Source organism: Cryptomeria japonica, chromosome 9 (genome assembly GCF_030272615.1).
Source record: "Cryptomeria japonica chromosome 9, Sugi_1.0, whole genome shotgun sequence".
Lineage (NCBI taxonomy): Eukaryota > Viridiplantae > Streptophyta > Pinopsida > Cupressales > Cupressaceae > Cryptomeria > Cryptomeria japonica.
Window position 1 is genome coordinate 591,435,180 of NC_081413.1, and position 24,407 is coordinate 591,459,586.

At 35.7% G+C, this 24,407-nt stretch overlaps 1 protein-coding gene across 4 annotated transcripts in view; it reads right to left on the reverse strand.

Annotated features, from left to right (window-relative positions):
• Positions 1 to 12,547: 12,547 nt before the first annotated feature.
• Positions 12,548 to 24,407, reverse strand: part of LOC131071844 (uncharacterized) — a 46,346-nt gene continuing 34,486 nt past the window's right edge. Inside the window, exons 7-9 of one of the 4 annotated variants that reach the window (XR_009112600.2) lie at positions 13,534 to 13,739; positions 13,272 to 13,327; positions 12,548 to 13,052 (exon numbers count right to left, since the gene is read on the reverse strand). Coding sequence is in view for 3 of the 4 variants with exons in the window: in XM_058007807.2 (XP_057863790.1) it covers positions 13,580 to 13,739 (160 nt within the window). In the remaining variant the exon portion in view is untranslated. Of the gene's footprint in view, positions 13,053 to 13,267; positions 13,328 to 13,348; positions 13,740 to 24,407 lie in introns of those variants that run through there. The other 3 variants (XM_058007807.2, XM_058007806.2, XM_058007805.2) reach the window with 3 other exon arrangements.

Consider the following 24,407-nt stretch of genomic DNA (forward strand, 5'->3'; position numbering starts at 1 on the left):
CTCTTGTCACTTGTATAAGTCTTATTTGATTGTGGTCACAATGTTTACTTTCACAAAAAGGATAGATAGCATTGAACCATAATGTTGTCTGAGTCTGTTGAAAGATTTGATTTGTTGAAACCCATTGTTGCTGCTGTGTCTCATCTAAAACTGACTGAATCCATGAAACTGATACTTTATTGCGGAGAAGATGAAACTTTATTGCGGATCTGTGATGCAAATGTTGCTTTATTGCAGATTGTGCGCGGATAAACTGAAGAAAGTTGGAAGAAACTGTACTCCTCGAAACATGTGATGTTCTCAGTTCCACACCCATTACTAGACGTAGGATTTTGTCTTAGCCACAGATAGGATCTGATTTATTATGGATGGAAAGGGATGAAAAGGAATGTTTATTATGAATGGCTAACCAATCTTGGGTAGATCAATTGACAAGCCATGATGGGAATGGGTAAGTTTGTTATGAACGAATAGGTTGTGAGTGTGTGCAAAGTGAAATGATGAAAGAGAATCCTGAAGGAGGGAGGAGCAATGTCTCTACGCATGGCGCTGGTGACCCAGTTTTCACCATGGTACTTGCCCAGGGCGCCACCGAAGTGGTTTTAACCGTTGGACGAAATTATTTCTCTTTACTTTTTTCGATTTTTCAATGTTTTTTGTGTCACAAGGCGCCTGTTTGCTAGGTTTTCACCAAGTAACGATTTTTTTGTTTTAAAATTTTTTTATTTTTTTTTTTTTTTTTTTGTATTTTTGAATTAGGATATTCTGAAGAGCTATGTGTAGAACCTGCGAAGGTGCATGCTATTGATAGGATCCTCCAAAGGTTCACCTTCTGTAGTTGAGAGCTGATATGCACCAGATCCATATGCTGCTGTAATAATGTAAGGACCAAGTCAGTTTGGTTCGAACTTGCCCTTCTTCTCTCTGTCTTGTTGATTTTTGGGATTTTCTCTGAGAACTAAGTCACCTACCTCAAATGTGCGAGGCTTGACTTTGTGATTGTAGTTGCATTGTTTCTTGACTGAATGATGTGTAGCTTGAGTGTCTGTCTTCCTTGATAAAGGAATTGAGATAGAATTACTAGTGTGTGGACTACACAGGCCCGTATGCGTGTCACCTAAAGAAGTTTGGGCATCCCTGATAACAAAGTCCTTCAAGGAAGCTCCATTAAAGGTCCATGATGTATCGCCAAAAGGGGATGGATGTGTGGAACAAGTGGATGAGGAATGAAGGCTTATGATTGTGAAAAGAAGTGAAAGTAGGATAGCATGATGGAGACTTAGGATCAACAAGTATGTTTTATGACTTAAAATTGTAGAATTTTTGCCCCCAGTTATTTTGATATTAGGGGAGATCAACTCTTGTTCTTTTTCTTTCGTAGGATTTTTATCCTTGACTTTGATTTTTGCAGAGTCCAATAGCTTTTAATTTTGATTTGGACTAGAGGAATTTTCTTTAGTTTTGACTTTTAGTTTTTTCTTTCGAAAGCTTGATTTTTTATCCCCAATGAGTAAGGGCTTTTGTAATTCTTGTTGATCCAAGTTTGGAAGTGGAGTGGAAATGGAATGATTGGATGATATGGTAAGGCTATGTGAGTTATCAAGAGGGCTGGCGATATGCTCAATAGATTCTTCGCTGGAACCACTCTTAGGATTATTGATATCAAAAGATGCTTGCACCACTAGAGGAGATTTGCATTCAGACTTAGTAGCCACAACACTAGGTGGTTCACACCTAATTCCTTGCAAATTGTTTATAGATTGTTCCTGTCGATTTAATACCTTAGGAGATAGTGGGAGTTGATCAACATGAAAGATATACTCACCACATCCCATGTCTTTAAACTTGAACTTTTCTTTGATCTTTGTTTGTTTGGATGTAGAAGCTTTTAAGGATTCAGGATCCACATATGTCGATGAAGGAACAGTTTCGTGATTGACTGGGATTGTTATTTCTGATCGAGGTTGCAGATTGTTGCAATATATGAATGGATTTGGATCCGTTTTGACAGTCACTTCAACTCCATTGTGTGGAAACTTGATACATCGATGATATGTAGATGGGACTGCGCTCATTTCATGAATCCAAGGACATCCTAGCAATATGTTGTATGTGAGATCCAGATCAAGTACTTGACAAACCACATCCTTTGTAACCGGTCCAACTCTGAGAGGTAAGGTGACTGTACCCTTGGATGAACGCTCTTCATCATCATATGCTTTGATAGTAATTTTGTTTGTAGAATTCACAGCTTTGTCGGAATATCCTAATTGTTTAATAGTGCTCAATGTACAAATGTTTAGACCTACTCCATCTATCAGGACTCGTTTGATTCTATGTTTGTGTATGAAGGCTTCAATGTGTAATGGTGCATTATGTGGCTGACTTACGGAGGCGTCATTGGCTTCTGTGAATGTAAGGGAGTGTGGAATGGCAAGGTATCCCACCATGGCTTGAAACTGGTCCACATTTAGATCAGTAGGAACGACAGTTTCTCTCAAGATTTTGTCAAGAATGGATTTATGTGCGGGGGATATGCGTAGGAGCTCAAGTATGGAGATGAGCGCAGGTGTCTTCCCTAACTGTTCTACAAGGTCATACTCAGGTTTGGTTGATGAGGAAGCAGTGTTTTTAGCTGGAGCACCTTGCAAAGTGATTTTACTTTGGCGAGTTGTAACATGACATTCAGAGGTAGGTTCGGAAGAAGATCCAATACCTTTTAGGACAATCTTGGGTCTCTGGGTAGAATTCTCAGACGCTTTGTCCTTGATGATAATAGTAGAGACGTAATTGTCCATCGAGATGTGATTGATAGTTGAATCATAGTTATAAGATGCTCTTGTATAGTTGGTTTGGTCATCTGTGGCTTTAGCTTTTCCCTTGTCATGCTTTGGGAATGGTTCCTTAAACATCTCATGTTCTTGATTGGATGAGTGTCCCTCAATCTCAATGTCACCTCTATCAATGAGATCTTGTATGATGTTCTTCAGTCGATAACAATTTCCTATCTTATGACCCTTGCTCTTATGAAATTCACAATACTCATCATCATTCCACCAATTTGGTTTGACCTTTGGTTCATATGGCGGGAAATCTGGAATTGTGATCACCTTGTTTGCCACTAACTTCTTGAAAACTGACTCAAGTGGTTCTCCCAACGGGGTATACTTCCTTCGTGATCTAGAAGTTGTTTGAGTATTCACTTGATTGTTTGTAGAACTTGATCCAGAAAAAATGAATTTGGGTCGCACTGTATTGGCATCAACAACACCATCATTGACTGTGTTCTTGTTTTTATTCCGAAATCTTGGCTTGTCTTTTCCTTTAAAGTCATCTTTATTTTCCTTGAATATCTTAATAACTCCTTGTTCAATTAGGACCTTTTCTGTTGCTAAGCCTTTTTCAATGACATCCTTGAAGGTGGACAAACAAGCTTTCCTTAGATCATAGCCAATGTCTTTGTTAACATTTTGTGTGAACATCTCTACCATTTGTTTTTGTGGAATTTCACAAGAGCATCTGCTGGCTAGATTTCTCCATCTTTATAAAAATGATGCAAAAGACACTCCCTCTTTTTGCTTGGTGTTGCACAAAGTAGTGACTGATATGTCTGTCTCTATGTTGTAGGAGAAATGTTGAATAAATGCCTCTGCTAAGTCACCCCATGACTTAATTCCAGGTGGAAGTTGGGAGAACCATTCCATAGCTTGATCGCCTAAGCTTTGTGGGAATAATCTCATCAAATATGTCTCTTCTGCTGCTACCTCAATGCAAGCTGTGAAAAACTGTCTTATGTGCGCCTTAGGATCCCCTTTTCCTCTATACTTATCAAATTTAGGTGTCACAAAGTGTGTAGGAAAAGGAGGCATTGGAATGCTCTTGTCAAATGGATAAGGACATGTGTCTCTCATTGTGTATGTTGGCTTCGGTGTATTTATGTCCTCCATTTTCTTTTGTAAATCCCTGATTTGTTGCTCCAAATTGCTCTTAGGTGGAGATCGACTTCTTGGACCATACCCCATGCTTGAGGCACCAATTGGAGGAGGAGCATGTTGCATATATGGATGATATTGATCATACACATGTTCATATGGAGGTCTGTAATGATGTTGTGTATATGGACCACTTGGTATAGATTCATGTTGAGGAACGAAATATCTATTTTGTCCATGTATACCATACTCTACAGGCATGTCATGTTCTAATGTGTTACCCCCAAATTTGACACGAGGTTTCCTTGTGTCCAAATTTTGAGCATGTCTTTGAATATCCAATTGCTTTGGTGGTTGATCCTTAGCATTGGTATGTGATTGAGCATATCTGTCTGCATAAGACTTCCATAATGGTCTGCGAAGGTGGGTATCATATGTTTGACCATGTGTATGTGGGACCTCTGGTTTTTGAAGCAAAGTTGATGGTGATTCAGGTACCATATGTGGTCCTCTATTTCCTCCACTATTAGGTCTCCTTTGATCCATATTGGAGTGAGGTTGTTGCAAAGGTCTATGTTCCATTATTTGAGAGATGTCAAAATCATGAGGTATCTTGGCTCCACTTTGTGCCATCATTTGGAAGAAATATTGTCTATCCCTCCTCATTATTTCCTCAACCAATCGATTGAAATGGGGATTCATAATGGATTCTTCCACATCTACTGAATGTACTGAAAAGTTGTCCACATTGTCATTGTGTGTAGCATTGTTGTTTATAGTGTCCATGTTCTCAACATTTGGAATGTTTCTATAGGCATCCATGTCAGGTAATGTAGTATGATCAGAATTGAAAAAGATATCATTGTCATACTCATAAGAACTCATGTTTGCGGACTCTTGAGCCTCTTTAGTTTCTCTCCTAGATTTTTGAAGACGGGTTTCAACCATGAACTAGGTATTGACCAAGATGTGAGAGACTAGATGAAAAATGGAAAGAGTATGGAAGACCAAGAGTTGAATGGAATGTAAATGAGTCTGAAGTGTACTTGCAATGTCCAAAGTGTAAGACCAAGTATGTATGTAGTACAGTAGATGTGACTTCCAAAGAGAGGATAGTTTCTCTTGATGAGGTAAGTTGACCTTGACTCTAAGTAAAACCAAATGAGACCCAAAGGTAAGAAACCTTGATGAGGGACCACTTAGCAAAGTGTTGTTGTATGTAGTGTGTTGACAAAGTATGATGAAGACAAGCAAGTGACCTTTTGACTCAAGTTTAGACAAATGTGAATGTAATGTAAGGTGTAAAGCAATGATCGATTTTGTGAGACCCAAAGACAAGTTGAATGCTAGATGAAAACCTGGAGAAACAACCTAGGAAGCTCAAGAATTCTGAAACTGATTGCTCTTGTTTGCTGGACTATAAAATTTTTCCAATTTGTGAAGTTGTAACCAAATCTGAATGTTTGACTGTTTTTCGTGACAAGAGGACACAATGTTGATGAGGACTCAATGTTTGCAAGTGTTTAGACACTCCAAGAAAAGTGTGTTGTTTGATGTAAAAATGTTTTGCATACACTTGAAGACACAAAAGACACAATGTTTTGTTGTTTGGTTTTGAATGTTTTGAATGTTTAAAATAAGTCAAGCACAATTCTTATGGTTGGCCAAGACAATAGTTGTTGATCCCACATGAGGTTTTACCCCCGAGGCTACGCTATTCAGAGCGGATACTTAGATGTTTGACCTCACTGGCTTCACCCTCGGCACTCACTTCTCGGATCAGCCAAGCATCAGTCCCCACGAAAACTCCCCGTGGCGAACTTTGTATCTCTACTAAGAACCGTATGTGTGTGGGCCGCTACCAGAGGTCCGACCTCCTGTCCCAACAATTAGAAGGATTTGGGCTTCTAAAACAAAAAGGTGCTAGTAAGAGCATCTGCTCGTGTGGCCATACATGCGGCACTTTTAGGTCTGTAAATACAAAAGGCTCCCAGCCGGTAGGGGTTACGCCCTACAAATGATCAAATAAATTTGATCAAACGGGTTTATGGGGAGACATAGTGTCGGTATGAACTAATCAGCACACGTTATCCATAGTTTTCACCATGAATACAGTTGTTTATAGTGGTTTGGAAGATGTGGGTTTTCCTCGCTACCACTTGGGTCGTTATCTTCTCACTAGTAGTCCTAATGACCACACGGGAAGACAGGCCCTCTAAAGATTAAACAAAAAGAGTCTATTGCTCAAGACACAAAAGACAATGACTCAATTTTAGTGCACCAATTGAAATGTTTGCTAGTCTATGAAAACAAGGCACACAATAAAAATCCAAAAAACCCTTTTCAAGGCCATGCAACAAAGATTTATTAGTAGTTTGGATTGTTTGAAATAATCACCCCTTCTTGCAAACACACAAGTTAGGTAAATTTTAGATCCAAAAGACTTTGTGAAATAGGGGCCTTCAACAATACGTTTTGTTGACCAATTCAAAGATCTGATTCATCATAAAAAAAAGACCACCTGTAAAATTTCAAGAGATTTCCAGAAATGTAAGAAAATCCAAAAAATTTGCTAATTTGCTCCAAAAATTAATTTTTTTATGAAAAATCATAAAAAATTCATATAAAATGAAAAATCGATCTAAAAAATCTGAAATTTTTACTGGAGAGTCCTGATGGTCTTCCAAACCTGCACAAAAAATTTTCATCAACAAATCCAAACAGTTTGTGAGATATGAGTAAAATAATGCAAAACCCTAATTTTCAAAGATCTAATTTTTGAGGAATTATTTTGCATCAAATTTAAAATCACAAAGAATAGATCCTGTGTATAATTCTGAGAGATTTCCAAAAATGTAAGAAAATCCGAAAAATTCACTAATTTACTCTCAAAATTAATTTTTTATGAAAAATCATAAAAAATTCATATAAAATGCAAAATCGATCCAAAAAATCTGAAATTTTTACTGAATCTTTCTAATACTTTTCCTGACCTGCACAAAAAATTTGATGTCAAAATTCAAAGTTGTTTGTGAGATCTGATCAAAATAAAAAAAAAAACCCTAATTTTTAAAGATCCGATTTTTAGGGAAATATTTTGCATCAAAATTAAATTTACAAAGAACGGATCCTATGTATAATTATAAGAGATTTCCAAAAATATAAGAAAATCCGAAAAATTCTCTCATTTGCTCTCAAAATTAATTTTTTATGAAAAATCATAAAAAATTAATAGAAAATGAAAATGTACTTCAAAGATTCTGAATTTTGGATTGAGAGCTCTTGATACTTTCTTCAACCTGCAAAAAAAATTTGGTGCAAAATTTCCAAGCCGTTTATGAGATATAATCGAATCTCTCCAAGATCTTGATTTTGTGTCCAAAACCCTAGCATCACAAGATTATTCTCCAAGTTGTTTTACAAAATAGCAATATAGAGTTAGAAAAATCTGCAAAAAACATAGATCTAAGAAAAATCCATGTCCCACGAGGCGTGCCAAAATGTATATGGTGAAAATGGATAACAATAATAACAATATTGAAAGGCTAAATGAATTCAACCACAAAACCCTAGCCTAACAATCAACAAAGATCCACCATAACATATGAAGATTACCTAAGACAATGCAAATCAAATGAAATCACAAAGATTATACCATCACATGTCCAATAGGGTTTTGATCTCCATTCTTCCTATCTCCATTGATCTTGCTTGATATATTTGCTCTCAGATTTTATATGCACAAGAGCTCAACAAAGAACGGAATGTGGTTGCAAGTAGGATCGTAGTGTAGTCAATTGCATAAAAGATGATTAGCATGAATGATTAGGATGATTGATTAGAATGCATAGAATGATTAGGATGATTGATTAGCATGATTGATTAGGGTTTGACAATGAAGGAAGCATCTCCTTATATAGAAGACACTATATGAAATGGAGGGATAAGATTGAGAGGTGTAAAAGGAGGTCGGCTATGATTAGAGGGTAGGTAAAAGAAATAATAAAATAATGAAAGGGGTAGGTAGTGTATGAATTAAGAGATGAATGACATGTGTCATAGGTAGAAAAGGCTAATGAATTAATTAAATAAATAAAGATTTATTTAATTAATAGAAGAAGTGGGATCAATTAAATAAATAAGATATTTATTTAATTTAGGAAAAGGATAATTTATATAAATAAATGTATTTATTTAAATGAGAAATAAGGCTAGAAGAGGATAAATGAATTAATTAAATAAATAAAGATTTATTTAATTAATATTTATTTAATTAGACTGGACAATTTTAGGTGTCTACAGTATTAAACAAAGACAAGATCATCGAGGCGCTTTTGGGTCAACCTATTTCTCTTCTTTGTGTGAATGATCTCAAATAAACTCTAATTTCATTCACACACAAAAGCACTACATGGCTAGGACAAAACACGAATGGCTATCATTTGAAGATTAGACGTACCGGCACCATAATTCACCCACTATAAATCTACAAAAAAACATTTATAAATTATTAGAATTGAGAAAAAAAATTAACGATCAAATTTCTAGTTTTTTTTCTTGTAGTATTGAACTAAATATTTTACCTAGTTCTTGTTTTCCACTCCTATCAATTGCTTGTTGTGAAAAGCAGAATCTCCCCTCTACACCCTTGTAGATCTTGAACAATGAACATTTCCAAATTCATAAATAGATAATCAAACTCAACAATGAACATTTCCAAATTCATAAATAAAGATATAGCAAATGTCAAATCTCGTCTCCAACTCATCAAGAACCTTGACTCTCAACTCGAGATCAAGTGCCATCTTATCAATCCATGTAACAACACCTACCATGCCCTCCTCATCAGCCCTAAATAAATTAGCGAAGTAGAATTTCGAGTTCAAGAAGTAGGCGAAGGCATGTATTGGTTGGTGGAGTTGGTTTGTCCACCTACGATCAATGATGCGCCAAAGGATTTCACATTTTATTGTATTTCTGCCATAGTTGTGTGAAATGGCCTCTTTGGCCATATTCAAGGCCTCACAAATGAAACCCATTGGCATGCCCTCTCCATCCACCATACAAAGAACCCTTACCAAAGATTTTGTCACCTAAAAAAATGAAAACAAATTTTAAAGCAGCACGAAACTAACCCCTCACAAAAAAACAGCAAATGGATCATCTTATATAAAGTTTAGTTTTTTGTTTGTTACTTACCCCAACCAGCTCCTCTCTACTTTTGGTGAAACCTTCATCAAAAACAATGCTTGGAATCTTCTCCGCTTCAACGCTTTTCAAGTATGCAGACTCCAACCAAGCATCCAATACAAATGTTTTCTTAAGATGAGGAATAGCACCAAGAATGATCTACAAAGTGAGGAAGTGGCTAGCAAATTGTATCACTTATGGTCGCACAAGGTCCTTACCATTTGTGTGTTTTCTCATCAAAAAAAGGACCCAAGTATGGTTGTAGATGAATTTGATGACATTTTTTGCATCTTTAACCACCCTTTTCACCCATCCAACCTTCCCAATGTCCTCTAACAACAAGTCCAAGCAATGTGCAGCACAAGGACTCCATGTAATTGTAGGATGTCTCTCCATAAGCATTCTCAACTCCAACTTCCTAGATCACCCCATCTAATAGATTAAACAAAGTTTCTGCGGTTTTTATTTTATCTGAAGCATCAATAGACTTAAGGAATACCATTGCACCACTAGAAGTCACCAAGAAGTTGAGAGTCCTATTTTGTCCATGTGTCCATCCATTCAATAAAATGTTGAATCATTTTCTCCTCCAATATCTTTTTTGATCATCAAACACAACTTGTGTATTTTTTACAGCTTGCTCTAGCAATGGCCCACTGAAGTCTCTACCTATTGGGGCCTTCAACCCCTTGCCTACAACTTTAAATGCATTAACCAAACCTTCCCAATACGCGTTGTTTGTTGCATCGAAAGGTAAATTATTGTAATACCAAAAGTTTATTGCTGTTATCTTTGCTTGCTCATGTTTCTCTCTATTATATCTTGTACCTTCAAGTGAAGGTTGTGATCCTGGAACATTGTGTTGAACAAAGTAATTAGGGTTTGATCTAAGAGGAGTCTCACTAGCCTCACCCTCATTGTCACCAAAATATGAATGTGGTTGATGGAAACTTGGACTTCCATGACCAAGGGGACCCGAAGTGGATAGTGTGGAATTCATTGCAGTTTCTATGGCTTCTTTCGTTTTTTGCCTTTCTTCCTTTTGCATATCATACTCATCAAGAAGGGCCTTCATCTCTCTCACAATCTTCGGAGTTGTTTTGAAGCATTTCTCCATATTTTGTCTAGGTATTTGTGCAATGTGATATTTTAATAGATTGATTCCACTAGTCATCCATTTGCCACATTCAATACAAGTCACCTCTCCCTTCTTGTTTCCCGGTATCCCATACTTCCACGCTTTGTCTTTTTGTCTTCTTGGTCGGGTTGCCCTTGGAGTTGAATTTGCCATTGTTGTCTTAACATGAAAAAATAAAAAAATCAGCAGGGTTTTGTGGAAAATCAACAAAAATATGATAATGAATAATTTGAAAACAAATAGTATTCGACAACAAGAAAAAAATATAAGGAAAAAAGTTAGTAAGGGAAATAGAAAAAAATTTGCCAACACATCCCCTTGTTTTTTAATATTTTTTTTATTTTCAAAAGATGGAAATGAAAAAAAAAAGAGAAGAAAAATCCTTACCGAGATCTCTTTTGTTGTTTTGATCTTGTTTCCTCTCCTTCAAACCCTATAGACCTGTTTTGAGCAATAACAAATGTTCAAATGAGTGAAAAAGTCAAATAAAAAATAAAAAATTAATGTTGGGTTGGGTGCCTAAACCTGCAACGAGAGTCTTTTCTCAGGACTCGCAAGTCCCAACGTCAGACCCACTCGAGTCCTTGTCATAGACTTAGGAGTCTACATCAAGGACTCTCCCAGACTCAGCTCGCGAGTCCGTAGCGAGTCAACTCGGCCCGCCAATAGACTCGCAAGTCCAAAGAGTCCTTAAATTTATTCAAACTTTGGATAAATTTGTTATTATCTATTTAGATGATATCCTTGTCTTTTCTCACTTGGAACATACATCTTCAACATTTGGAACATGTTCTCTACACAATTCGATGTAACATTTTGTATGCAAGCTTTCATAAGTGTTCTTCTGATCAAGCATCTATCTCCATTCAAAGATTTTTCATTGATTCACAGGCAATTTAGGTAGATCTTGCAAAAGTAGAAGTTCTCCTCAAGTGGCCAACTCCAATGACTCGTTGAATTAAAAAGTATTCTTTGTCTTGCCATAACTTTCCAACCAATTGACAAAGACCAGTATGTTTAAGTGGATAGAAAACCATTTTCATGCTTTCAACATGTTGAAAAAGAAGTTACGTTCTACACATGTTCTTGTACTATCCTATATCTTGGATCCTTTTGAGATCAAGACAAATGCTTAACAATATGTACTTAGAGTTATTCTAAAGCAAAGTGGCCATTGAGACAGACGCTTCACTATATGTACTTGAAAAAGAAAAAAATGTCCAACTAATCACTTGTGTCTTCAATTTCTTCAATCTAAGAACAAAAGTTCAAGAAGTTCAACATATAAAGTGGGCTTCATATTTACAAAAATTTCACTTAGTCATCAAGTGTAACAAACATAAAATCAATTATGTTGCAAATTGTTATCCTCCTACAACACATGCTATAACTATTGTGACTACCATTTAAGATTTCAAACATGGTCTTCTCAATATCCTCAAGATCTTGATTTTCATGATCCAACCTTAAAAAGTCTTCAAAATCCTACATCATCCAAATTGACAAATTTTCAAGACTTTCACATCAAGGGTGGGTTTCTCTACAAGTTGGATAAGCTTTGTGTACCTTGAGATCACTGAACTTCACTTCCCAAGGAAACACGATTTACTCTTTTGATGGTCATTTTGGCAAGCGTAAAACACTTCATCATTTGCAATGTTTCTTCTATTGGCCTCACATTTGGTGAAATGTTCTACACTTCCTCAAGATATGTGTAGTTTGTCGCCACTCTGAACCAACAAACAGAAAGATGGGCTTAAGTATTCCTTTTCCTATTCCTACTTGTAATTGGGAAACATGGACTTGGTTAGTGGATTTCAATTGACTGTTCACCATCATGATTGTGTTTTTGTGGTTATCTCTTAGCTCAACTATTCTTTGACTCTATTTAGCTATCCTTTGGTCTACCTACTAGTATTGTTTTTTATTGCAAACTTACATTTTGTGGGCCGATTCTGACAATCTTTATGGAAGATTTTTGGAGTTTCCGTTAACTTCTCCATTGCTTTTCATTCCTAGTTTGGCAGACAGATTTTGAGGATCTACCACCAAGTTCTCCTCCCAAGTGGAACTTGAGCATAACCCACATTGAGCATGCTTACAGCTGGGCAGTTTACTCATCTATAGGTCAGTCAGCCTTTTAGGTATGACTTGGTTTTCAGCCTTTGGCTCCAAATGAGATGCCCTTATCTTTGTGTTCTATGACTATGCATATTCAGAAAGAGCAAAATAAGGCCCACTCCTTTAGTCAGCATTTGAATATTTTTCAATCAAAAGTAATTCAAATTCTTAAGAGCATTTAAATTGTAAAGACAACAATATTGAGGTTTCTCACCATCATCCTTTTAGCTTCCTAGAATGCTATTTTTTTTATCATAATGAGGCAATAGTATTTCCCCATCTCCCTCACACCTAGCCATGCTGGCTATTGATTTTTTACTTTCTCCAAGTTAAGAAAAGGGCAGTCATACGTCCATTTGCATTTCTCAGTTTGCCTTCATAGGATACTTAATGTCAATGTGTCTATGCCCGGTGTATGTACTTATCCATTTGATAAAAAATATAAGTTTTCAATCTGTCCATTTCTGCTGGTGACACATTGCCCATCTTTGTAAGGCTTTTGCTTTGAATGTACACAGCTCATCTTTAACAAGGTTTTTTTAATCATCCACCTGGCTATGGTCTAGTGGTAAGGCAGCCTGGTTGAGCATTATGACGACCACATTCAAACCTCACTAAGCATGCTCCCTGTTTTAATGGAGGCTGCAGCTGAGAACATAGACAGGTGCAAGCTGCAGACAAACGGGCGAATTTTCATAAATTACTTGGATGCAGCTTCTAAGCTTAATAGTGTTCCAATCAACCAACAAAAAAAACTGAGGCAATATTCTTGATGAACCTCACTATCCCAAATCTAGGCTATTGAAATGAAAAGAGTAAGGGACGGATCCAAACACACAGAAGAAATTTAAATTACTTAAAGGTACAAGGCAAATAGATTTTTTACATACAACTGCCATCGTATAATAAGAGTAATTTCTCTCTTTTGCAAACATAGCATCATATTCTGAAAGAAAATCAGGTCAAATACTTAAATCACTAACAGAAGGAATACATCAAATTATAATATAAAAAATACAAATTTATACCACTGCTGCTAAGATACCAAGGAATCATGTTTTAATATAAATACAACATCAGCTTAATCTCATCTGAGAAAAATATTATGGCAGACTTACGAATAATTTCTTGAACAACAATAGGTACTCAAACCTTGTAATGGTAATAGTGCCAGAAAATGTCAGAAACAGCTTCAGGGTTACAAGGCAATTGACTTTGGAGCACAACTTGTAACTTCTAACTTGATGGACCTCCACACATCTTTACATCGATCCACTTTTTCAAGCATATGCAAGAGAAATGTTTCCGCCCATGGTTCATCTTTGCCTAAACTGCTTAAATTAGCAGGCACGGAGAAACTGTTCCAACAGCATACAAAGAAAAAAAATAAAGAAATTAGATGCAATAGTTAAAACAAGACAGATGAAAGGAAAAGAAAAAAATGTGATTCTTCTATTTCGTATAGCCAATGTATGAAACGTTGCTTCCAAAACAGTAACACAAGCAAACATAAATTTGGTGCCCCTCTGCCCCTCTCATTACTCCACTGGACGCTGATACAATCATGCTAACCAATGATAATAAGAGCATCTTAAGGTAAAATGCCGACTCTAAATCAACAATTAACAATTCTTTGTAAGATCCACCTTCAGCCTTCAACAGTTCGTATGACCTTGGGTAGCACACGGAAATATATTAACACCATGCAAAAATAACTATAAAATGTGATTCTATAGACTCAGTTGACATATTATTTCTACTTGATTATGGTCTTCCTTGACCCTTGTTTCTTTTGTGTAATTGCATGCCTTCATCATTTTCAATTTTGTTGTGCGTAAGATATTCAAATAAGATGCCACAAATTTGCTTGGAGGCCTAGTTCTATATTCACCCAGAATATTAAAATATAAATGCCTGTAACATATTTTTCTAATGCATTTGACGAGGATAAAAAGGGAACTAAAGACATCGTATGAAGAAAGCAAATAAAAGGGCAGTAAATGCAAGAAAATTGTTGGAAAGAACCTACAAAGTTCATGGATAATATAACATACAACATATTTTAGAATGGTTTTGAAACTTGCCAACCATTATGAATTTATTTTATTTATTTTTGCCAGATGGTATAATGGAAATTAGAGTTGGAAAATATACCTTGTTTATTTTCTCTGTTTCAATCGATTCAGTTGACCCCCATGCATCACAACCTAGAGGTTTCTCTTTGCCATACTTCCTTTATTCATACCGTCAAATGTAGACAGAAATTCATATAAGCTCTAGTAACTTCAACTTTCTAAACAATGTCCCTAAGCTAAATTTGCAACAGTCAACCTTTTTTTAGTTGTGTCTACAAACCTCATGCTTTCTTATAATTGGTCATAGAAGCCTTTGTCAACACGAGCAGGTCACAAAACATCATTATTTGCTAGAAGTCATTGCCATGCCCCTGTAGCGAATTTGTCTGTTTCTCCATAACAGCCTGAACACGCCATAAGAGAAGATTGCATGGCATTGGTTTCAGCGAGCAAACAAGTAACAAAACCAAGTTGATTAGTCACCACGTGTGTTAAGGGAGAAGTTTTGATTAAGATGATGGCTTAATGGTTGTTAGGACAAACAAGAAGTAAGAAAGCAGCAGTTAAGACTTGAGAAGAGACACCACCTTTCAAGGGAAAGGTCCACTTGAAACAATACACCCTTTCAGCAATGAGGAATAGTATAAGTAGGAGAACAGATGGTAGATGGAGGCATCATTGAAGAATACAGAAACAGATCTAAAAATCATCAGCAATTGTTCAGAATTACATCCTCAGAAATATTGGATAAGACATAGTGAACAGCGTTCCATAAGCAGGCTTAGCAACTGTGTCATCAGCAGAGACAAAAAGATCAGATTCTCATTAACCCGATTGAGACCAGCTACAATCAGTATCTAACCATCTGAGTAATTGTGCTTGTGGTATATATTTACTTGTGCATTAATTGTCAATATCTATTACTTGTATATGTATATATGTCTAGACGTGTAATGAAAATTGAATATGTCTGATTAATACTTCTGTTTGTAAACCCCCATCATGTATGGAAGGAAGGAGGGTATGGAAGAGGGGATCTAGGTAGGATGCCCTGAGTGGATGTCCATGTTGCTTGCCACCGAGGCTAAGAGGGCCAAAGTTCCACTCTTGGGCTTAGATAGGACAACCAAGGAACCTCCATTACAATCTCCTCTCCAACTCTATAATGATGGCTATTAATCTTAGGAGATGAAGCATGGATAGGGAAAGTAGGTACAAGCACCCCACTAGGTAGAATACCCCGAGTGGATATCCATTTTGCCTACCATCGGGACCAAGAGGGCCAAAATTCTGCTCTTGGGCTTAGTGTGGATAGCTTCAAGCAGACCTATCATGCTTCTTCTCCCGCACCCTAATGTGTTAGAAATGATGTTATAGATATTATATGAATATCATGCGGACTAACCTTAATAATGGATATATATTATATGTGTGTATGTTTCTCATGTTCTGATTGCAGGATTCGATTCCAGGATCACATTATTTTAAGAGATATTTTACTTGGTAAAGATGTAACCCTAACCCTAATTTGTTGCAATGGTGATTCTAGGGCAATTAGGAAGGGGACATTGCAGTCATACTCATAGATACTTGTATGAAATATTCAGGGAAACCCAGAAATTAAAAACTATGCCAGTCCTCAAGATTTGCAGTTTGCTCTTCAGGATTGACCTTTCGCATGCATCCACTAAAAATAAATTGCCTTCGTAAACCGTAAAGGATTGCTTCCCCACAATTCTAAATAGTCAATATTTCAGTTCAGCTTCCAAGGAATAACAAAGGGCATTGATGTGCAAATTTTAAGACATCATTTTCTTTTCCTGAATGCAAGTGACTCAAAAAAGACGTTCTCATGTGATGATAGAAAACATGGTGTAATGGGAGTAAAAATAAGTATATCCATTCAAATATGCAGCAGAAATTAGCATGATAGAGTAAACAGAAAAGACAATAAATATGCAGAATATACCATGGGAAATAAACCCTCTAACAAGATGCAAAAAAACCATGTGAAGCCCGCTTGGGCAAAAGATGATAGCTCACATATGCAGCAGAAAATTAACATGCTAAAATAAGACAGCACATACACACCAAAAGAGAAACACACGATCTATAGCATATACCATAAGAAAAGAGAAAAAGCTTCCAAGTAAAGGTATAAACTGCACTTTGCCCATTTCAGCGAAGATTACAGCAGAAAATTAACATGATAAAGTAAAACATAACAGACACCACAAGAAGGATGCAATTTATACCATGGTAAAAAAGCCCTCCAAGCAGAAGTTAAAATAAAGCATTGCCTATTTGTGCTAAGATGATACCATAGTTTAATTAACCTCATAACCTCATGGCTTTCAAGAATTGCTCATGAAGCCCTCCACGGGGACTAGCCCCTATGCTCAATACAGCATGAATTGTAGCATGTGAGCCACTTTCATTAATCCACATTAGAGTGGCCCGCTTGCAGGAACCAATGGACAAGAATACTAGTTCTAAACGTCAACATATATTACAACTTCAAAACATTGTATACAATGCTGGAAGCGATATGCATCTCTGGTATTAGGGTGATGTAAATAGTAATTGCCCTACCAAGAAATTTTCAAACCTCCAATATTGCTGATTTCATCTTGCGAATATTTCATCAAACACTATGCATACAAGCTATATTGAGAAAAATTCTGATCTATATCATTTATTCAACATCAACCATACCATCATTCATGGCTTAACTAAGGCATTTTGTCAAACAGTTGGCAAACATTCAAAAGAGCTGGAAACAATAGAATAAATATAAATATATTGCTGACCTCTTAAGGAACAGCTGATATACATCCAGCAGCCTTTAACATTTATTTTTGCCAACAAATAGTGGTACGCCACCCCATAGTATTCTTATGGCCTCATTTAAAGTGGTACAGCAAACTCAAATTGTATGGACAGCAGTCCCAAAAGCTGTAACTTCTTTTAGCAAGGCTGTGGCTGGGTTTATATGGTCCAAAGGAAGCGGTATTGAAGTTTGTCAAGATCTTGGTGCCACATCTACCTGCCACATCCTCCCTTGTGTCTATTAAAATGGTATTGAAGTTTAAAATAAGGCTTTACGCCTTTCAATATTTGAATTGCCCCTCCTTTTACTACCTTTGATAGTTGTAAGGCCTCCTAAGGTAAGTAATATGGTATGGCTGGGTGCAACCCAGCTTAGAATTATATAATTTGATTTTTATTAGCTATATTAACACAGCACACACAACACTCTAGTTATTTTATCTATCTTCATTCGCACGCACAGCACTTACAAATTTATATTTGCCTGCAAAACCTTTATAAATTTGGAACCTATAAATCTGGCAAACCCTGGAAAGATATATCGCTTCAACCCAATTCCATACTCCATCCACACTCAGCACAAATGTGAATCCCTTATTAATCCACCCCTATTGGCTAGGGAAGATCTTCCACTTTCAAAACCAATCTTCGTCATAGGATTTCCATCCTAGGACTATAGAACTCTTCTCAACTCTACAACTGAGGTTTCAATAAAATATCAAATGTCAAGAATCCATCAAATGAGTCTCCTCAGCCTCTTTTATAAACCCTTGTAGAACTTTCCAAAAAATATAATTTAAAATCACTTTTTAAATAATAATCCTTTTTGCTCCATATATGTGATTTTATACAACAATTAAATAATTATAACATAAGTTGTCTTTTAATTTTTGCTTTTTCAACAACTTAAAATTTAATTATTAAATAATTTTCCACACATCCAAAGAAAATTACAGTATATATTAGAATGAACTGAAAATTAATTCCGATCAAACCAACATATTCTTAAATGCTTAAGAAATTGAACCTAATGAAAATCAGTGCTTTCAAAAAATAACAAACCTCTCCAAAAGTGTAGAAAGCTCCCTAAGTGAGAAAACAGCATTTGAAAAGTACAATAAAATTCGCTTTAATCTCTAGAACTCACTGCCATTGTTGGAACTCTAACCCAAAAAATGGGCACTCTGCAAATAAATTAGAGTCCCCAAAGAAACTGGAAAGGTTATAAAAAGGGGCATTGACATTAAGTGATCTAGATCCCTAGATCACATGATGTATCTAAGAGACATGTTAACCATGACAATATGGTTGTATGGTGTAATTGAAACATAAGATAATGCTTGTGTGAAGACAACCATTGATATAATTTAATTTTAACAACCAACAAAGTAAACAGTGAAAAGAGAACACAAAAGAGATCAAGAACTATTGCATTATTTACAATAAAATTCAAGATCTGCACAAAGATCTCCAAGCAAAGTGTTGTGATTGGCTTCCAAAACTAAGCTAAATGCTAGCCATACTAAACTAAACCAAATGCATGTGCAATAGTGTATCGTACAATAAGTTATAAACCAAGAAATTTGGCTATGTATAAGGGTGACAACTTAATCTAACATGTGCTGGAAGATCTGATCTTGACAAGTTCCATGTCATGCCCTGCCTAGGATTAATATAAAACACAGCACAAAAGTGAACGGCCAAAACAATAAGAAGCCAACCTGAGATTTAAAGGCAAACAATCAAATATGATCACTAGATAACCATGGGGCTCTGGTATTATGAAATATACAGTGACAAACAATGTATACTCTAGGCTAGCCGACCTCACTATTATTGAAAGTTGTCATTTTATGTCAAAGAAATCAGATTGATTAATGAAAGAAATCATGGTAATGATTATCATTTTAAAAGAAGATCAATTAATATTACTATGGCTGTGAATTATTTATAAGAGGAATGATGAATATAGGAGCAGTCATCCCTATTAGGGAGAAGAAAATAATTAGCAGGCAGCAATGTCATTGGAAAAGACCTGAATTTGTTAAGAAAAGCAGTAATTGTATTTTATAATTACAAAGCAGCAACCACACTTTATTACTGGGCAACGTTTATTTTTGGCCAATACCTTCCTTTTACAAATCAGCGCTCCCCTAATAAGACAAATTTGTCTTATTCATTTTGTCTCATTCACAAAAGTGCAGCAATTAATAGAGTGAAGAGGTGCAATCTTGATAAACTATCAAAAGGTACGGACTGCATTAATATTCAATAACAATTGTTAAGGTGCGATTTTAAAAGAGATGCAATGAAGGATGCAATTAGTATTATGACTAAGAGCAGTAATTAACAAAGAGGAAGACATGCCTTTTCAAATCTGAAAGGGTATGTGTTGATGTTGTTTTATGCACTATGCAACACAGAATAAAATACTAAGTATTCTATCCTCTCTTGAACAAAATCCTCCCAAGTGCTAAACTTCATGGTCAAATGGGATGACTCTGAGGTTCCGAATGTCAAGTCTTGACATGCTCTTGGATAGAGTCATTTGTTTGATCTGACATTGCTGGAATCACAAGGTGGACTTACATTGAATCTTGAAAGCTTAAATATCGCTGGAGCGTGGGATTTCACTTAACTTGAAAAAAAGGAAAAAGGATGAGGGTTGAGAAAGCTAATCTAATCCTAAGAATGCAAGAGTGATGGACAATCTTTAATGAAATTCAACTAAGTTTTGCTTTGACATGCAGCGAACATCTTCACAAGGCTAGTGCAATCTTCTAGGGATAGTTTTATGAATTTCAAATCACCACTACAAGCATAGACACCCTCAAGATGAAGCATATCAATGAAGGAGTGATAATTGAAGTTAAGCTTGGTTGAGATGGATCCAGCTGACTATGCAAGACACTTTACAATCAGCAAGGTGTTAGTAGTATACCATTGATCAAGCACAAAGTTCTTCCATTCATCTAAATAACATGAAAATTAAACGAGAAGTAGAGACCATGCAAATTGTTGAATCAACATATGAATTTCACCATATCTTCAAAGAAGTTTACATGTTTCTTACAACAAAGTCTTGGCAACAATCTTTGCCTTCTCTTCCTACTCTACTCTAACTATCTACTATTGAAATATTGACTATTGCTTGCTACTAAACTATTCACTATTGACTATTAACCTTTACAAATGAAAGAGTGGAGCCTTACATAGTGTTCTTATTACATTGAGTGGCTCAGATTGAGTCACAATCAACGGCCATATTGCCTGCTACTAAACTATTCATTATTGACTATTAACCATTACAAATGAAAGAGTGGAACCTTACATAGTGTTCTCATGACATTGAGTGGCTCAAATTGATTCACAATCAACGACCAAGATCGAAAGATAGAAACCCTGTTACACCCATTACAAAGCATTTAATGCTTGACCAATGACAAAATTACATTTGCATTCAATAATTGTTTCTGGATTCTATTGTGTAAGCCATTTTTTATCATTTGATGGGACACATGTCCCTCCTTGAATATTCGACCAATAGATGATGAGGGTAGGTACATCGAACTTTGTGCCCACATGTGGTAGTTATCTCTTTGTTGGATAAGTCAGGTACATTGAAATTGGACGCCCTAGCTTGAAATAATATGATTGGCTAAGTGATCGTTGGGTGCCTTAGCTTGCTTGATCCTTGTAACTCATCACAAAGGTAGGTGATCGAGGCATATCTCTTGATACTCTGTAATGTCCCTACTACTTAGAGATCACTATCCTGCAAAACCGATTGTTAGAATACAACAAATATATATATATATATATATAATCTAACTTGCAATTTAACTTTAAAATACTTAATTAACACTAATCACAATTCTTATCTAATAAAAAGGATACGAATGCCATACGGAGATATGTCCTTAGGTGGCTGTGAAGCTCACCTTCTTGGAACCCCTCTTGGTTCCAAGCCATCCAGGAAATCGAAGGTGAATTCGATTCTTGTCTTGGATGTAATTTCTTACACCCAAGCCATCCAGGAAATCAAAGGTTAATTTGATTCCTGTCTTGGATGTCACTACTTACACCCAAGCCATCTAGGAAATCGAAGGTTAATTCGATTCCTGTCTTGGGTGTAAGAACTACTTACACCCAAGCCATCCATGAAATCGAAGGTTAATTCGATTCCTGTCTTGGGTGTAATTTCTTACACCCAAGCCATCCAAGGAAGACCATATGTCAATTCCTTGCCTTGGATGATGCATCTCATCATCCAAGTCCATCAGAGGGGACCGGCCAAATCCGTCTCTTCTTGGATGAACTTAGTCAACCAAGCCATATATATGCATATAGATATTCAGTATATACTGCCTACCAGGGATTATCATAATACCTCCATTAGGCTAAGGGAATTTCCTCCCTATAGCCTCCATCATACAATCACATTTATATTACATTTTACAATTTATTACTATTTTCCATTGCATAATCTACATTTACATGTTCCTAACTTAACATGTATTCCCTAACATATATTCAGAAAACATCCATTATCATATACTCACATTTATTTATTAACGTATATTCCTAACTATTCATTAATATATTTTTACATATTCATTAACATATGTTTACATATTCCTTAACACCTAAAAGCCCTTCAGTAACATATATATTAAAAATATTCATTACTTATATTCATTACATATATATTAAATATGCATTAATTATATTCATTAACATATATATATTAAAGTATTCATTCATTAACATATATATTAAAATATGCATTTAATTATATTCATTAACATATATATATATATATATATATATATATATATATATATATATTAAAATATTCATTTATTAACATATATATTAAAATATGCATTTAATTATATCTATTAACATATATATTAAAACATTCATTCATTGCTTACCTCTTCGTAACCCGCAGTTCCTATCTCTTCCCTTGTTGTTCGCAGACTGCTCTTTCTCCACGAACCCCCTCCCTCTTTCCCTTAGAATGATATTCCAGTCTCCTTTAATATAACATGATGGGGTGCGATCTGGGTTGCAACTCTTTTGAATAAAACCTCTCTGTGAATATTAGTTGAATCTCTGTGAATATTGTTGAATAAAATCTCTTTGTGAATATTGTTGAATAAAACCTCTCTGTGAATATTAGTTGAATCTCTGTGAATATTAGTTGAATAAAATCTCTCCCTGTGAATACTGGAAATAAACTCCCTGTGAATGTTGGAATAAACTCTCTCTCTCTGTAAATATTAATCTCTTGTTTACTGTAAAATCAATCTAAAGCAATTACCTCTGTTATCTATTTTATTCATGTTCTTATTTCATAAATAAATACTCCTTTTGTTTATATATATATATATATCATTAAATAATTGGGAATGTAAACCATATATATATATATAATTTATTTCAAATGTTAAAATACATTAATGTTGCAAAGTGATTATATTTTAGCAACGGCATGTTCTCGAAAATTGTTTCGAAAAAAATCGAGCGGCGTGCATGGGGGTGGCAGTTATTGTAACCGTCGGGGAAGTGGTACCCTCCACTTCCCCTGCGGTCACTGTCACGGCAGTGGCCGCAGGGTAGTGGAGGGGACCACGGGGTCCCCTCATCACTGCGGGCCTGCTTCCGCAGACCCGCAGTGGTGATGGGACCCGTGGGCCCCACTCCCCACTATCCCTTAAAACAAAAAAAAATTCGCCTATCTTTCTTTTTTATATATTTTTTTTTTTTAGGTTTTTTTTTTTATATATAAATATAAATGTATAAGTTGCAATTTAGAAATTGTTAATTTTTCTCCTTAGTATAAACTTTAAGTTATTAAATTTAACTTAGAAAAATTTGTAGATATTGGGGATTATTGTGTAGTAAATTCATAATTAATTTATCTATAGAAAATTTTATAATTGTAAGTTATATTATATCAAATGTTATAATTAGAATCATTCAACCTATTTAAGACCCATTGGGGCACTTAGTTGGCATGTAGCAATTAATTCATATTAATATAATTCGAACCAAATGTCTAAGCAGGTTGCTATTTTTGGGACCAGTGGCTCTACAAGTGATTTTTCTCATGGTATAAATCAACACATTTCTCAACCTTGCATGTTTCATGCGAATTACTTATACTTTATTTGCATTTATTAAGGACAAAGTTACATTTCCTTCATCTTCATGCAAGTTACACGTTTAATTATTATTATGCAAGTTCCTAATTGTCATTATTATGCAAGTTATATTTCAAGTTTTGAATAATAAATAATTTTAGTTATGGTTTTTATTCCATGTAATTCATCAAGTAGTTAATTCAATTAATTGAGCTTTGCAATGTCTAATTATACACGTTCAATTAGTAATTGATTTTAAAGTATGATGTTTTCATAGCTCTTAGTTAGAAAACTAAATAAAGGAAGATGGAAACCAAAACCTAGTAGCGTTCGGTATATACAGTGCCTCTGGGTCATGCTTACGGGTAATGTCGTCGTGTTGAACTACTGCACTTAACACCTAATAAAGCTACATCAACGACGTCTGTGGCATCGTCCCTATAAATTGTCGGGGAGTAATAAGGGACACTTGGAAGTTAAAATCCAAGGGGCGGGTAATCCCTCTTGGATCGATAATCTAACAAGATAATCCTTAAATGATTTTACATCCGTTGAGTTAAACCATAGTAAACCCCCTTTAGGGTTGATTAAGTAAAATGCGTTTATGAAATTGATTTAATCTTGAAGAGATATTGGTGATTGACAATTTGGTCAAGGGTGACGCTTATGATAGGTGTTAGGATGTAGTTGTTTTAGGCCACAAACAATAGGCCATCTTGAGCCTTTGTTTAAGCGCTACCACCGTGGGTAGCAACCGCAGAGAAACTGTATGGGACATTGACCCTAGAAAGGGTTGCGTACCCACTAATCAGTTTACATCAAACCATAGAGTAGAAAATAGAACTACATACTTTACGCCTTGATCCCGTGCCGAAGTGGGTATGTAGGCAATCTTGGGACGGAGTTGTCCCTCGTACTCAAGCGTTCGTGGGTGGGGTCTAGGCTTGGTAAAAAGAAGGATTGAGTAAGAATC